Source organism: Octopus bimaculoides, chromosome 8 (assembly GCF_046866305.1).
Source record: "Octopus bimaculoides isolate indiv1 chromosome 8, ASM4686630v1, whole genome shotgun sequence".
Taxonomy (NCBI): Eukaryota; Metazoa; Mollusca; class Cephalopoda; order Octopoda; family Octopodidae; genus Octopus; species Octopus bimaculoides.
In genome coordinates, this window is record NC_142935.1 from 26,989,103 (window position 1) to 27,008,030 (window position 18,928).

The 18,928-nt window shown below is 31.9% G+C and overlaps 1 protein-coding gene across 30 annotated transcripts in view; it reads right to left on the reverse strand.

The window, feature by feature from the left end:
• The window catches only part of LOC106881627 (protein lev-9), a 654,521-nt gene that overhangs the window by 341,271 nt on the left and 294,322 nt on the right, over positions 1 to 18,928 (reverse strand). For all 30 annotated transcript variants that reach the window (XM_089356222.1, XM_089356227.1, XM_089356218.1 and 27 more), the window contains exon 2: positions 16,536 to 16,676. In XM_089356222.1, the coding sequence (XP_089212348.1) occupies positions 16,536 to 16,676 (141 nt within the window). The remainder of the gene's footprint in view (positions 1 to 16,535; positions 16,677 to 18,928) is intronic.

Here is an 18,928-nt window from a genome sequence, read left to right on the forward strand (position 1 = left end):
ACGCAGTAAGATGAATATCGACCTGTCCAACTTCTATTTTCGCTTTGCATCTTCACACACAAACACACACACACACACATGCACAACTCACTCTCACACACAAATACATACTTAATCAAACACAAACACAAACACACGCATACACACACATTAATTATCAGCAACGAGGATTTGTACTAAAAGGCAAACATGATATCCAAGTCAAAGTGGATTTCTTGTTAGATCAACGAATAGGTATGCGATAAAAATGAATTATCTTCAGTCCTGCTAGAGTATCTGTTTTTCAAGTGACTTCCAGTCAGCCTTATAGAAATTTAGGCTGGATAGGGTTTGAGCGCCATCTGTGCAGAGTTTATCTTTAGTTAATTCCAGGCCATACATTGTCAGTTCTATCATGCTATGGTTTAAGAATATTGTCGGTGATATCTTTAAGTTATGGATAATTTTCACATTGTTTGTAAAACAGAGGTCCAGGTTATTTTTGTACCTGGTTGGAGAGAGTATGATCTGCTCCATGAATAGCATTTTCAAAAGATCAAGTAGAGATTCTGCTTGATTTGGCTCTTTGTACTTCATTCCTGGGGATATGTTCTCCTCAGGCTGTCTGATGTTGGGAAAGTTCAAGTCGCCCATCACCTTTATTGCACCGAGGCTTTTCTCGAATTTCCCATCATGGTTTGATGCATCAGGTGGGTGATATAATGTGCATCGCACTATATCAAGTTGCTTTACATGTACTATGAGTGTGTCACACACCGACTTCAATTACAATAGAAAGGTAAAGTCGACCTCGGAAGAATTTGAAATCAGAAAATAACGGTAGACGAAATACCGTTAAGCATTTCGCCCAGTGTGCTAATGTTTCTGCCAGCTCGCCGCCTTCAAGCTTGCTATAAGAATTTTCTACGAACTATATACACATACACGAGTACATGAACTAAAGATAAACACATATAAACATACATACATACATACATACATGCATGCGTACATACATATACATACGTAATACTTATTTACGTAAATATATATACATACATGATACATGTATGTATATATGTATGAATATGTGATATATATATATATATATATATATATATATATATATATATATATATATATATATATATAATCATAAATATAGGGATTAGCATGAGTTGCTTCACCAACATACTGAAAATTTAGAAATAGCAGTCAAAGAACTACTGATTCCAAATTACAAATTTTTTTTCTCTAACGGATAAGATTTTTTTCATACTGAACTACTTGGCAAAACTGTTAATTATTAATTTTATTACTAATTGGCAATTCCCTGCCCTATATCTGTATATATATATATATATATATATATATATATATATATATATATATATATATATATATATATATATGGTATTTATATAACGATCGCATTTGTAGAAATATAAATCACGTGAAGTGTTTACATAGGTAAATAAATTGCGTATGCACACTTAGATATATGTGTGGGTGGGTGTGAGATTGTATATTCATACATTCATATGCATGTATATATATGGTAAATATATATATTTGTATGCATGTATGTATGTATGTGTGTCTGTATGTATGTGTGTCTGTATGTATGTGTGTAATATGTGTAATCATACACAGAGACACGCATACACTCGTGTACAATCGGATAATACATACGTAGAGAGGGATATATCTATCTGGAAAATACATATGGAAGTTAATGGCTTTCTTCATGGGTGGTCTACATATATATATATATATATATATATATATATATATATATATGTATGTATGTATGTATATACACACACACAAACACACACACACACACACACACACACACATATATATATATATATATATATATATATATATATATATATATATATATATATATATATATATATATATATATATATATATAAATACATAGACATATATATATATATATATATATATATATATATATATATATATATATATACAAATTTCCATATCTTATTTCATTAATATTCATGCAAGTCCATGACATCGAATTGAATTTTGGAGACATGCTAATCTTAAATACATATATCTAAATATTTTATTTTAAAACTGTATATCTTTCTGGGTATGTTATTAAAATACGAAAACCAATTTCTAACAACTAGTAGAAATAAATATGTTGGAGATATTCAATAACTGTTTTATCATATATGTTTTTAATAAAAAAACGATTCAGAATAGAATGGACACATGCCTAAAAGATTCCATAGGGTGTATTTTTAGTGCTTTCTTGATATGTCTTTAATTCTCTGAAAATTTTTGATCATTCAAGAACTTCTTGCTGAAGCGCTGCTTTCAAATGTTCAATACTTGTTTCAGTTGTTTGGTTTCTAATTTTCAAATCACTAAGTTATAATCATTAAGCATGTGCAACATGAACAGCTGTGGTTTTTGACAAATGTAAATATGTTCAGAAGTGTAGACGCTACACGTATCAATTTACATTTGTGCAAACTCACACATACATATATGCATATGTATAACACATATACAGTTCTGTAGCCAGACTCTAGAGGCCCCCTGCAAATTTTAGTTTCGTAGCCCCATCCCTTCAATCAAAATTCATAATCTACACATCTTTTATTCATAGCTATATTTTACTTTATTCTATTTGAAGTTCAATATTTGACACGTTATCCCAAAGAACATCTTTAAAAGTAGAAGTCAAATTTATTTAGGTCTATTACAAATTTCAATAAGTAAAACTTCCAGATATGAATAAAATAGCACTTCCAAAGACAAACACGGTGCAGTTTTCGCTTCGCGAAATCATCGATCGAAGCTAAGTTTGTGTTCAATTGATACGATAGACAATCCACAAAGTCTAGTACATGTTCGTGGTACAATGTAATATTTTTTACAAGACTTTTGAAAGTACAATGCATTACCATTTTATATCTTGAAATTTTCAGTTAACATAGTTTAATTCTTTTTCAATATCTTAACCAAGGTAAATAGATGACTCATCTACGTACTTGGATCTCAACATGGGGGCCCTCAACTGTGGAGGACCCTGCGTCTGCAGGGGTTTCGGGGGCTCAGCGAAACATATATATTTATATATATGCACATATATATTTATATATTACCCTGGAAGGACCAGAGTGTGAAATATATTTCGTGATCAATTCGGCTCCTCAGTGCTACAGACTCATCCACCACCGAAACGACCCGCGTCGGCCGTTAGAGCTATGTATACAAATAAAGTAAAACCTATTTGTTAGTGAACAGCCGTGAAACTCCGGTAGCCACGCATATATATTTTGTATGTCATATTTAAAATGTATACATTATTGAAGCTATTTTAAATAAAAATTCTAATCTTGATTTCCTTATGCGCCGCATACGCCCATCATCGAAGAGCTTTATATTATTTGTAAACATACATCTACCATAATTCTTACCATTTGAAAGAAAAACGTTTTGAAATGAACTCGAATTTTCAGTTCAAAGAATATTTCTAATTGCATTCTACGTCTAATCTCTTTTGCTATTTTTGGCATATCGTAAAAAAAAAAGACATCTATGAATAAGCACAAAAGCGATATCGATTGTCTCAGTGGTGGATGAATGTGCAGGACTGAGGCGCGAGAAAGGCCGTGAAATGTCGATATTTGTCACTTCGGGATTGACATTGTTTCTTCCAGCCTCGTGATGTGCTGTGCTTTTAAATACATTTTGTCTTTAAAGAGGCTTCTCTTGGACAAAGTACTGCAGCTTCACAACGTTTAATTACGCACATACATTGAATATGTAATATGACTAATGTGTGCACGATTTAAGCTGCTTGAAGTAAACATTTTATATTTATATTAATTTCGCGTTGTTTACCTTTACCACATCTACATACACACTTTTTCTCAACCGAAGAATTTAAATGCATATATGTATATATATGGGAGAATTTACGAAAAAAAAACAACAGACGAAGACAGATGGTGTAAACAACAAATGGATGTATTAATTTGACGCTCAGAAATAGAGAAGGTCTTTGACGTTTCGAGCCTATGCTCTGTGGAAAATTATGTTTATCATACATATATCCATACATACATAAACACACATGTACACACACATTAGGGTCAGTTTATCTATTATACATATAAATGTTTGCACGCGTTTGTATGTATCTGTGAAAACAGCCAATCTTATTTCTTATGTCGATTGAGTTTCCTTTTAAGTTTGTCTTGTACTTAATTTGTTGTAGACTACTTGATTCTTCTTGAAATGATGGATGTAAGCAAAAGCAGTATCTTATTTTGCTTGCCATGGGATGGCGTTTTATGTTATACTAGGGTAAATATTAGAAGAATTTCTCTAGTAAAAATATATGATTTCATGTTTGAAATGCGAAGGTTTTGTTTATATCATTAACACGTTTGAAATGATGAATACGATGTTCGATCAGATACAGTGAAGTTAAATGGTGGTTGAAATACTGCATTATTTATTACAATAGATATGCAGATGTAACCTTGCTAAACATACTTTCGAAACAGTACAGAGAAAATTATCCTCAACAGTCTTTATTTCCACTTAACAATTTATTTTCTATAAACCTGCAAATATTTGTGGAACAAATACTGTTTTAGATTCAACTTCAGGCAATCTTCCCGAAGAACTGAATGCTTTCTAGCAAGAAACGTAAGAACCACTTGTAGCAAGGAAAGAATGTAAAAAAAAAACAGACAGAAAATACCAGAAGCTTAAGGTAAAGTATAGGAATAAAAAGTAGCGTGATTAAAGTTAGATATGCAAAGTTCCTCTGATACAAATATTTCATAATGGATTCAAATTCTTTCATGCAAATCATGAGGTGGTTAACTATTTCAAAAGAATATTGAAATTCTAATTGTACATTCTGCATTGTTTCATTTTAAGGGAAAAGTGATACATTTAAAGGAAAGGGCCACTGCAGGTTTAGAAATCAATATATGATATCCCATTCTTCTACAATGTATTCACAATAGTCTACCATACTGCTAAATAAATGTTATTGCTTTAAAATAATGATAATAAGCTCCTTTCTAAATATATTAGAGTAGATGATAGCTACCATATAATTAATATGCCGTATAATATGTCTCCTGAAAACGTTTCATGGCGCATTAATCTTCATATATACTAGACTGTGAAAAACTCATAATACATTTTTTAAATATATGTAGATTCCTTTACAAAGAATATAACCTTTCTCTTTGAGAGATTACCTGCAATACAGTTAAGCTTCCATCAATAAAATGACCAAGAGTTATTGACATTGCGAGAGAAATTTATCAGCAGCTTCAGTAAGAGAATTTCTTGATTTAGCTGCTGACACATGATAACCAAATTGAGTCATTTGAAAAATATTACAAGATACATTGCGCGTTCCCAACAGTTGACAGACAAATCATCCACATCCTAGATCAGCAAAGACGGTAATTTCGAAGAATTTAAGCTCAGCAAACCAAGGGCATTTTTATTTCATTGTTTAATCTTGATGTGAATGCTCAGCATCTATTGTTCTGTGAAACATCCACGTAACATGTCTTCGTTGTAGACGAAACAAATTGTGCATTAATAAAGTAATAACAATTTCGTTAGCTGCATATATACAATTCAGATTTGGGAGCGAGAAAAATTTACCCTTGAATTATATTGAAGGAGAAAGTATGTCTACTTTCAAAGACAAAAATATTCATCTGAGACTATTAGAAGATATTGATAAATTTGAAAATGTTATTGCAAAAGAGTCCACTTTTAGAAAGCCGATTTCGATTGAGAAAATGTATGCAGAAATCGGGGAATATTGATTAAATCCCAACAACGATTAAATCCTGGTTAGAACAATTTCACTTTTGCTGTTCTCGCAAAGAAAAAAGTACGATTGTTTATATTTTCGAATGTATTCAATTACATTTCTCGAAGATGGTTAAAGTTTTGTACTACATATCAAAAAAGTTATACTAGCGACGGCATAAAAACACATCTAGTCAAAATATCGAAAACAAGCTCTTTCATGAATTATAAATTAATAACTGAACAGAATGTTTCTATAGTATCATCCACTGAGTTTTTGTTAAGATCTCAATAATACTAATTTCCATCTTTTCTCTTGGTGATGTAGCTCCGAGCTCACAATACTGTTGTGTCTTTATTTAGATCGACAGGATTCTATCGATTTTCTGCCTCAAATAGATATCTCATGAAATTTTTAATTCCAGCAAACCTGTATTATGAAATTTCGTGTTGCTATAAATGTAAATTTACACTGCTATTTCATTTTTACAATGTATATGTTTTAGTTAAACAATGATAAAAGACATAAGCAACATTGTTTTAAAATCATAAAGAAAATACAATTGCGGCAGATTGTGTATTTCAATAAAACAGCATAATAAAAAGAAATTTTATGTTCTACATATTACAATGCGTGATGTTAAATCTAAAAAAGGTAATTAAAATAAATGGAAACATACACATACTTCTAGTAATGAATTAAACATCACTTCTATATGTAAAATTTTACAAATCACTTTTTTAATGTTATCATTCAGGTTTTTTTTTTATATATATAATTTATAACCTTATACCATAATTATCATTGTTGATAAAACGAAAATAATTAGAAAACTTAAATTATAAATGTTCTTATATCCATAATAACGCACTCCTTAACCACACGAGACATGATTTGTTAATGTAATTGTTAATTGCCATTAATTACAATAAAACAATTACTGCATGGTTATAATATATTTTTATATTTCATGTGAACACCTTTCTTTTAAACACTTTAAATCTAGGAGTGGTAAACAATATTGTTTATTGGAATTTGTTAAATATGCTGTCTATTGATTAATATATTAAATGATATAATATGTCAATTGTGTGTTTCAAATTAAACTGGGTTTCGTCGTTTTAGAGATTCCTATTTACTTAATAGTCAGTTGTGAACCTCTTCATTAATTAATGATTACAACCATGGGAATATTTATACATTTATCTCTACAGTTTTTAATATATAGAGAGTTATAAACAGTCTGAGACGTAATCTACATCGCCCTAAGCATAAACACTGCTATTATTCTAAATATCGTTTTACACAAAACAATTTCGAAAACGAATTTAATAATATATTCAATGTTAGAAAATCCCGAAAACAATATAAAACAATACAGAGTTACAGCAGGAAAAGGTATTTTTTATACTTGAATTCTTTCTAGCCAATGGGCTCTATCCCTACAGCAAAATAAACAAATTATAGTAAATTTCTCTTAGAATACTGGAAGCTGTACTTTACTATAGTGAATATTATAAAAGAACACACGCACTTGACCTTTGAATTCGATGATAACTGTCTCTTTCTCCAATTATGGATCCTTTGAAGATTGTATATTCCTAAACATATTCCCTTTTCATTTGATGGCTGCACGGTATAGAAGGACGTAGTTGTATCTACAATCGCAGTATTAGCACTGTTACTGCATATGCCACACCAAGTATGTGCTCACGAGAACATTATAATGTCTATAATTGAAATTGCTGAAGATGATACCAGCGCGTTGTGCCATATCATGGTGTTGCTGTGAGCATTCCTCGGTGCAACTATCTTCACTGTGAAGTAAAAGAAAAATCCAATAGTAAAGGTGATCCCCAATGGCCGTAATTTTAAAAATCCTCTTGTAATTATAAGAGAGTTTTTGAAATCATTTTTATGGGGAACTCCCAAACTCAGAGTGCACTTCCCAGGCTTTTAGCTTCCTACATTCACGCATAAAGGAGCAGATCAGTTCAGTTAAGCAGAACCCTGCACTATAAGCGAAAACAATTTACGTATTTCCTAGAAAAGTTTAGACAATGAGTAAGTACCAATCACACCATATATATATATATATATATATATATATATATATATATATATATATATATATATATATATATATATATATATATATATATATATATATATATATATATATATACATTTCCCTAGGCGCAGGCATGCATATATAGTCAAGTGTTTCGCATTGCAGCAATGTCGTTTCTGGTTCACTCTCACTTGAGCTGCTGTATTCTATTATTACTCCGTGTTGATCAAAGACTTGTGAGGCAGTTTGGGAAACGGAAACTGTGCTGAAGCCCACTGTATGTCAACATGATGTATATATATATATGCGTACACATATATATGTATTCATACATACATATATAAACACACATACGTACACACACACACACATATATGCATATGTATATATGTATATGTGTATTTGTGTACATAGATATCTGCCATTATCTGCAACACTCCACTACTACCTTCATTATTACATGCCAGATTTGCTTGCGACATGCTTGAAAGATATATGGGGCAATTGCCAGTAATAGTAATTTGGCGCATTTCTAGTGGTGTGAGCTGTTGCGTTGTCATGTCACAGTGCAGAGAAAATCATACATGATGATCAATTTCAACTGGAATGACAAGACCGCTATGATTATGTGCCCATAACAAGATTGTAAAACGTTGGAAAGGGCTCAATTACCTTTGATAAGTTTCTTAGTCAAAGGTTTCTGGGATTTGTGCAAATAACCGAATTGCGCTAATTAGACTCCCCCCTGCTTTCAAGTTCTCTATTTACCGATATTTTATAATTAGATGTTGTTTTTGCTCTCTTTGATTTCATTTTCCTCTACCAACACGCCTGGTCGTCTTTACTTCATTTTTATACTGTCCCTAATGCCGTAGGTGCTTGTGGTGGATCAGAAAATTTCTAATAATTACATATATTATGACGATTTATGATTAGGAATATTTCTTATTGATTTTTTTTATACCTGCTATTTTGATCACTGTTCCTGCATTTTGAATTTCTATTTTTTGCAGAAAATATTTCGCCTCTTTAATAGAAAAATCGTTCATTATTTTCATCTATTGTTCTCTCATATCACAAGAGATTTATTGAATCTGTTCTCATTTTCTGCGCAGCCTTTTCCAAACATAATTGTCTTATTTTATAATACATTTTGACTCTAAAATCCTAGTCTCCTTTCGTCACTTTGCAAGATAGTTTCTATAAATGACAATTAAAGTATTATATTTTAAATGCTATTTTAAATTAACCATTCTTTCTAGCAATATTAGAGAATCTTCTCTCATTGTTGAATCCATAATTAGGGTGATTTGTAAAATAAACACTTAACAACCAATTCACGTTCCATTAATTGATTGTGGCTTTGTTGAGTTGAACATATTTGTACACAAGCATGACTCTATATTCAAGTGGAATTGTAGTCTTAAATTTCAAAGGGCAGTAAAAAAAAAAGAGATGAAAGAACCTTCCCGATTTCCCCAGATTCTGTGGCATATACTCTCAGCCCCGTCCGCCCGAGACGAGACGCCGATCCGTTGTAAGATTACTCATTTTTGCTATTGAGTAGACTGGATCAGCATAAAATTATGTGTTTTGCTCAAGAACAAAACGCGGCGCTGGGTCGAGGATCCGAAACGATAATGTTATTATGATTGTTGTTACTATTGGAGTTACTATTGTTATTCGAAAGCTAATCGACAATGTGTGTAACACCATAAACACTTAGCCACGCGTCTCCTTATATTTCAATAGAATTGAAGAATTACTGTTATTATTATGAGGCACAAACTAATTGATAATATTACTATTGTTAGGAAAGCGGTGAGATGGCAAAACTATTAGCACGCCGGGGAGAATGCTTAGCGGCATTTCGTCCGTCTTTACGTTCCAATGTTAAATGCTGCTGCGCTCCACTTTACCTTTCATTCCTTTGGCTTGGATAAAATAAGTACCAGTTGAGAACTGAGTTCGATTTAATCGACTTAGCTCCACCCCGAAATTGCTGGTCTTGTACTAAAAATGTTAACCAATATTACTGTTTTTAGGTTGTGTTCTTATTAGTGTTGAAGTTTCTACGTACCTTATTAGTGTTGAAGTTTCTACGTACCTTATTAGTGTTGAAGTTTCTACGTACCTTATTAGTGTTGAAGTTTCTACACAAGCAAGACTCGACGCAAATCAACAAAATATTTTGTACATGGTCGTTTGGTTTCTCAAAACACAAGTCAAATTTGGGTAATTTTGAAATGGAAAAAGGTACGATATTGAGGTGATTATATACTCTAGGAACTATGTAGATATTCATAAATGAACCCAATATTCTAGTGATATAATTCTGGTAGCAAATTTCGAGATGAGTGAGAATGTCCACAGCGCATGTAACTACGTTCGAGTCTTATTTATTGGAGCTCCAAACCGAAGCAGAAACCAAACGACTCAACCATGCGCTTCCAGTTATATAGTAGCTCTAGCGCTGAACTCTCTATTTAAGTACTGGTTAGCAACGATAGCTATCTGTTTATTAAGGAAATTGTGAAATATCAGGAAGATAAAAAGTTTGTGCAACACAAATATATCACTTGCTCCCGAAGTAATTGTTACCGCTCTCAAAGTGTTACCAAAGACGATGGAGGATATTAAAATTTCGTAACTTATTGTAAACCAGCAGAGAAGTGCCCATCTGTATTCTGCAATAATCTTAAGAAAGAATCTTGAATTTTGCAAACGCTTACTGCTACAAAACCTAGGGATAGCAATAGCATCCCATCACAGTAAATTAGTATATAATTGCTTTTGAGCAATAATAGCAAAAACAATAGAAACAACGACGTCAATGATAATAATAACAATAATGATAATAGCAAGAAGAAGACGAAGAAGAAAAAGAAGAAGAAGAACAACAACAACAACAACAACAACAACAACGGCGACGACGACGACGACGATGACGACATACTAGCTGAACTAATGAATAAGCTTTCTAAACGAAAAATTAATAGCAGAAGATGAAAGAGAATATCTAAAAGAAGTAACGGTAGCCTAAACACAGGAATAATTAAAATATTGATAATGTAATTTTCAACTGTAGAAATAACACGTGCAATAGAAATGATAAACAACGAAATACTATAAATTCAAACCCTGGAATTCTAAAATATTGAACGCAAAACGACAAACAAAAACTGCAGAAAATGTAAATAAAGTTACGTAAGAGAAAGATCTTAATATGAAAAAATTCTAAAGGTGAACATCATGACTTTAACACTCCAAAACTGTATTATATCGCAATTGAGAGCATTCGATCCTCCTATTGGCCAATGGAAGTATCCTACATGGTTAAATAGCAACAGTATTACATCGAACCATGAAACAGCAACAATAATAAAAGAAACGTGAACTTGGTTGTCGCAAATTTAATTAAAAAAAGTTCATCCATTGTCGTGAAATAATATATCTATCAGTCACTGTTGTTACAAAGTAAAATTAGTACTCTCTCAAATCCATTCACAGAATAAAATTAAAACCCATGAAAAATGAAATATCCAGAAATATATAGAAAAGGAGATACATTTGTCAATTTTTAAAATCAATAATGAAACGAGAAGACTAAAAAGGTACACAAAGTGATAAATGTTAAAATAATATGTACCTGAGATCAAAGATCTCACTAGGTCGATAAAATTCAGTTATTATGAAAAGCACAAAAGATTATTTGAATAAAAGCTGTTCGACTCAAAATCTAAACGATTCAATGAAGAAGTTTGTAAAAAAAAAAAATCAATATACAGTACTAAAAGCACCAGAAATAGAAGTCTGAGGGAGAAGTATAGGCAGAAAAAGAATTCTAACAGAAAAGATTTAAAAAACAAAATGAATGAATGAATGAATATTGCTTTGGGACAATCTTAGGTGTCCATAACAACGGAAAGATTAACCCCAGTACTGCAAACAACTGGATTTAATCGAACCATGAAAGTATCAAAAGTTTCTGGACAAAATATTTAAAAGAAACACAGAAGTTGCTAGTAGATAAGTACAATGTGATACTGGTGGTACCAGAGAAAACAATGCTAGGATATAAAATACAAACAAAAATACCCAACTATATACAAATTTCATCCCCAAATCTACATAAAATCTCATAACATGTCTTTTTAAAACTTACAAAAACCTTAACTGCAATAATATCGCAGAAGATAAGATATCTGGTAAAAAAAACAAAATGGATGCTGCAAAAGTTCATGGTGTAATGATAAATTACTGATTCAGAAAGCTATGACCGAAGGCAATAGAAGCACTTGGTATGGTATAGACTGACTACAAGAAGGTTTTGATAGTATTACTCCCACATGGATCCCGGAGGTAAAGTCATGAAAAATGCAGCTCCAGTAAAATGAAAGTACATGGAACATGACTGGGATTTACAGTTAAAGGAAGGAGTTTTAAAAGCTAAACGCATTCCTATTAGAAGAGTAATATCCCAGAAGGAATCTATCTCACTGTTTCTTATTCGTCTGGCGCTGGTACCTTTTGGTCGTTATGCTAAACAGAACTGCATGTGGATACAACAATTATGATAAGGCGATTAACAAGCTTTCGTATGTGAATGATCCCAAGTTGAATGTTGCAAATGATAAGCAAGTCAACGCATTCTTGCAGACAACAAACAGTTTTCTCACAGAAAAAAACATGAGAATAGCTCAGAAAAAATGTGCCAAAGAATTATCTGACAAGAAGAAAAGTAATTAAAACACTAATATCATATGAGATAAAGGGAATGAAATAAGAGAATTAGACCGAACTTATGAATCAATGAACAAGACAGTATAACACCACACGCAATTTGGGAGAAAAGATTACAAAGGAATATTATAGAAGCACCAGATTATTTCCTAAAAGTGGGTTAAATGAAGAAGAATAAGGCAACAGACATCAATACTCTAGGTGTGCCTGAAATAAGTTACTTATTTAATATTCTCAATTGTACGCTTATCGAACTGTCTAGACTAGACAGGAAAATAGGGGAAATAATGATAGCATTTAGAATAGGCCATGCAAAATGGAAAGACTATATTTACCACGAATATAAAGAATTTGGTGACTTGTGTAACTAGAAAACTAATACAAAATATCCACAATAAAAATAACTATTCTGAATCATGGACATTTATATAAACAGCTATGAAACATGAACAAAGCATAAAATTACTTTTCATCTTCAAAGAAGACGTCAACTACAAAACATGTTGCAATAGCAAATAACTATAAAGAAAATAGTGAAAGCGTAACTGAAAGCATGGAGTGCTAAAAATCTAAACTAAAGTCCTGGTTAGAAAATGATAGATAGATAATAAGAAATCCCATACAAGACTAATACCAGAAGATGCTGCAAACAGAAGCAATGAAAATAGAATAGCTATCACTAACTTGGAAGTGCCGGATTCAAAGCAGATGCATAATATTTATGTACTGTGGAGGAAATACTCCCACAATAGAAACTATGAAAACTACGTAACGTAGCAGAATATAGTAAAAGCAGAATACTTAGAGAGTGGAAGAAACAATTGATCACATTATTTCTGATTACTCAGAGTACAACCAAACGTACACCCGAATTGAGAGTTACATACACTAGAAGATATGCCAGCTGTATGAAAAACCAATAGGGCAAAGATGGTATAATTATGCATAACAAGAGATCGGTGAAAATGGCAAAGCAACTCTATACGGAAATATACCAATATTCAAAGACAGCGAGATCAAGGTAGTCAGACCGGAGACTGTTCCTGAGCACCACAAAATAACGAAATGCCTCCTAATCAACAAATTAATTCCAAAAGGTGATAATATATCTTTTGGAGAAATGGAAGAAATATCTAAATATAAAAAATAACCCGAATGATGAGCTTGAAAACAGAAACTATCCCTATAATGATAGGGATCTGAGAATTGCCAAAACTATGCTTACAAATACACACCTAATAGCCCAGTACTCGTACATCAATACATTCATATTTACATACATACATATATATATACACACGTACACACACACGCATACACGCACTCACACACACACGCACGCACGAACACACACACACACACACACACACACATAGCTTCCTCCCATGAAATGTCAATGGTTTTGAGGTCGTCGATGAAGGTGCGGCGCCAAGTCGCTTTTGGTCGCCCTTGTTTTCTCTTGCCATGCGGTGGCTTCCACAGAATGGTGGTTTTCGCATGCCACGACGCTGTGGAAAGAGTGCGGAAAATGTGACCCAATTGCTAAGTCGATGTGAGAGCCTTGCACAAAAAGAGTACAAGCGCCGTCACGATGCAATGTGTGTGTATCTTCATTGGATCTTATGCTGTAAATACCAATATGAAGTAAGAGAGAACTGGTATGAGCATGTATCAAGTAAAGTTATGCAGTAGGACGGGAAAGTAACGACACTCTGGGACTATGATATTCAGACGGATTGTGTAATCGAACACCGTGGACCAGATATTATCATATTGAATAAGAGACATACTGTAATATCATTGATGTTGCCATAGAAAATGACATGAATGGTGTGAGTAAAGTGAGTGGATAAATCACCATTTACTCCGAATGGAAAGTGGAAATGGCAAGACTGTATGGAATGTAAAAGAGTAATGTAAAAGTGATACAGTGGTGATCGGAGCGTTGGGCTCAATCGCATTGAAACTTCAATAAGTCTTTAGGCAACTGGAAATCCTATGCAAGATTAATGTCTTGCAAAAAACGACGCACGTCTTAAGGAAAGAAGTATCTGTCTGAGATCCTTGTTCCGCCATCTTAACTGATTGGAACTGTAATTATGTACATTGTTATGTAAGGGTATAAAAGATGGGCTGCAGCAAAAATACTGCTCAATACACAGATTTGTCAGTTACTTGACCTTCACTAGTTGAGCATGTCCCTTAATGGCTGGCGATATGTGCATCATAATAATAATAATATTAATAATAATAATAATAATAATAATAATAATAATAATAATAATAATAATAATAATAGTGATTCTTAAAATTCGACACGCTTACAAAAGTTTGAGGAGTGAACTTAGTCGAAAACATTGTTTGGTACTATATTTTAAGAATGAGAGTGATTAGAGGGCGAAATACAATTATAAAGATTCCTAAGAAACGTATAAAAGCATTTCCTACGACGCTGTAACGAGTGTGCCAGCTTACTACCCTTAATTGTTTATGAATTAAACAGAGGGCCAGCAAAAGTTAAGTGAAGTTTATTGGTCGACTTAATCACAGGTTTCAGAGCGCTGAAATACAAAGTTGAATTCAATTTAACTTAAAGTCAGAGCATAAAAAATTAGATCATATACCAGAGGATATCCCTTCCGGCTCTTTAATGTTTCTGCCATAACTCGGTCTCTTCTATTCATTATAATTATAATAATAATGAAGATAGCTATATTTAGTAAAGTTCTTCACACAATATATAGCGGTTTGTTATGTATAGCTCATGACCTCATTGTACTCATCATAACATAAAAGCGAAAATATATTGTTTTTTAATGACAATCGAAAATAGATCCCAGAGTCGTCTCACTGAAATAGTTTGTCTGAGTCTCAAGAAACTACCAGATGATATTAGAATCTTCAAAGCAAACAGCGATGTGCCCTGTTCTTATCTATAATAAAGAATGCTTCTTAGACGAAAATGAAATTAATTCTAGGCATACATAAACAATTTCTCCTTTTTCTCATAAAATCCTAACGATAAATGGCGCAACAAAGGAGTTGCAACATGGTTTGAAAGGAAATAAAATTGTGCTGGAATCACGAACACAGAGGGAACATGTGTCTTTTGAAGATATTCCATAAATATGTACACATACACACACGCATATATATATATATATATATATATATATATATATATATATATATATATATATATATATATATATATATATATATATATATATATATATATATATATATATATATATATATACATACATGCACCCACACACAAACATATATATAGGTAGACGTCTAACAATGTGATGAATGAGTATAACTGCCATATGTATGTATATATATATATATATATATATATATATATATATATATATATAGTTACGTTTATGATGATGTATGCAAATCGTCCATGAATTATATGATTAGCTCGTACGTAATAATATAACAGATATGATAAAAAAATTATCGACGCATTTGTTCAAAATGTCAGCTATAAAAGTATGTTATTTTGCAATAGTGTTTAGAAAACTCCAGCATTCGTGTGTGTGAGACAGAGTGTGTCTATAAGTATGTATGTTTATAGCTACGTATATTGTACTATAAATATTCGCAAGGAGAGTTCCCTTAAAATTTATTTTATGCACTCGTTGCTTAATTCTTAAGAAGTTTGGGAAAGTAACCACACTAATGTATTATTGGTAGTGAACTCCCCAAAGAATAAATAATACTAGACGCTCAAAAAAAAATTCCTGTAAAAGTGCTAATAACATAAAACATAAATGTACATGCATTTTTTTTTTTTTTTGCATAATATAAAATCAAATTGAAATAAATACTATTTCTGTGTTAATATCACATAGAAATAGATTGAATCAAAATTGCATTTCTACTTACTTTTATTTACACAGCTCATACCACACTGGCCGTCACATAAACATTTTTTCTTCCTGCTTACGCAATCTTCGTGAGTTTCACATCTCTTCAGGCAAGTTCGGTTTATAACATTCTCCTCTCTTGGACACGAATCTTCACTGGCTATAAAGATGAAAAGAAAAAGAAATAACAAAATGAAGAATCAAACAGTTTATTTGTCATTTTGCGAAATACTTTCATATTTCAGTAGTTAAAGAGAGTAATGTTTTCGTCATTCATATATTAGCCTAAGGTAGTCAAGATAAAAATATTTATTTTAAATTCATCTATCCTCGTTTATCACGAGTGTTTCAGTGAAAAACAGCAAACACCATGTTAAATTAATCAGTGATGAATGAATACGCATATATATATATATATATATATATATATATATATATATATATATATATATATATATGAAGAAATAGGAGACTACAAGTTTTGCTGAGTTTTGTGACCTGACTATTCTGGATAGTTACTGGATACACTTTAGTGGTGCAAGTATTCTTTGAGTGACCGCTGACCCCTGTTATCACAGATCATAATAAGCGTAACACGTAAGGTTAGGGGCAGACCATGTCATGCAGGATCAAGTGTAAATGAATCTGTTGTGAATGAGGATAAATATGTCATATTTTGTAATGTCATGAATATAAAACTGAAGGGATACTGAATGCTTGCATGTATATCTTGAATATATCATTTATAGCACAGTCTAGAGTATAAGAACTACACCCTTCTAATGTTATTTATTTCTGCTTTTATACGCTTATTTATTTTGCAATCTGCAAGTCATAGTTATATAAGAGAGGGCATTAGCGATAATCTGTACATAACGATGATAACCTCCCAGAGGATACATTAGAACGTATTCAAGAGTATAATTTTAAACGTCTTCACCCATTGCTTTTGCTGTTGTCACAATTTACTTCTTTAGAATTTCACTGCAACCAAACGGAAAATGTATCAGTCTACATATACGTAAACAGATTTAACGTGGTTGGGAAATATATCCCTTTAACATTTTATCATGCATTCGTAACATATTGTGAACGCCTTGGTAGATTTTAAACGTCTAAGTTTTAGTTTTTATAATTCCTTAGGAAATGTTCTCTCGCTCAAGTATATAAACTGAGGCAAGTGTGAAGTATAAGCTGGAAATTACTTTGGTAGTTGTGAAATAATTGTATATCAACTATACGCATTATATTGACAGGATTCAAATAGTACTTATCAAGATTGTACGATAATATTAATCTTTGATTACTTTTTCATATGGCTAAGTCTTCATTTATTTTTCTTTCAGATATAACCTTTCTGTGATAAAGATAAGAGAATCTCTATATTTTGGCGTATGGAAATACAAGTGTATATTTTATGTTCCTATAGGAATCCATTTACTCATTGATTAAAATTGCGTGTGCATATGTATCCATATATTTATGTAAATATGCAACGTATGTAGATATACGTATGTATATGCGTATACATTATATTTATGTACATATACATATGTATATACAAACACACATACGCATATATGTACACACACACACACACACACACACACACACACACACATATATATATATATATATATATATATATATATATATATATATATATATATAAATGTGTATGTATACATGTATACACATGTATATATTTGAATAAACACAAATAGTGATATATAAGCTTATATATGTGCATTTTGTGTGTGTGTGTACATTGATATATTCACGTTTGTGTGTATATGTACGAGTGAAGGTATGTGATCAAGAGGTTAGGGTGTTGCGATCACGATCATAATATTGCAGATTCAATTAATGCAACAGCGGCGCGTTTGATACAGCAATACATTTCATTTCAGATTGCCCCAATCTACTCTACTGAATACAGCTGAGTGGTTCTATTGCGTACTCTCCTGCCGGGAGCTATAACTTTCAAAATGCTGTACGCTATAGAGGAAAGCCATGGCCAGCTGTTGGTAATTATATTTGTTCAGGTATAACTTCCGTCCATGTTTGTTTTCTTTGGGTTTCCCTCTATGTCTTCACTGTACTGTTTTTATTCCTAAATCTGACCCTCCATAAATCCTAAAGTTTATTTTGGTATTTATAGGACCAACTGTCTTCGAAGACTCATATTTTCGTTGATTGCTAGAAATGTGGAGTAGATAGACGGTCAGCAACTGATGAAGGGTCATTCCTTTTATTACTTGTCCTTTTTATCTCGTCATTTGCATATTTAACTCATTTGTTTTTGTATATCATGTTATTTACTGTTGGTGACGTCCTATACCTATATATATATATATATATATATATATATATATATATATATATATATATATATATATATGTGTATGTGTG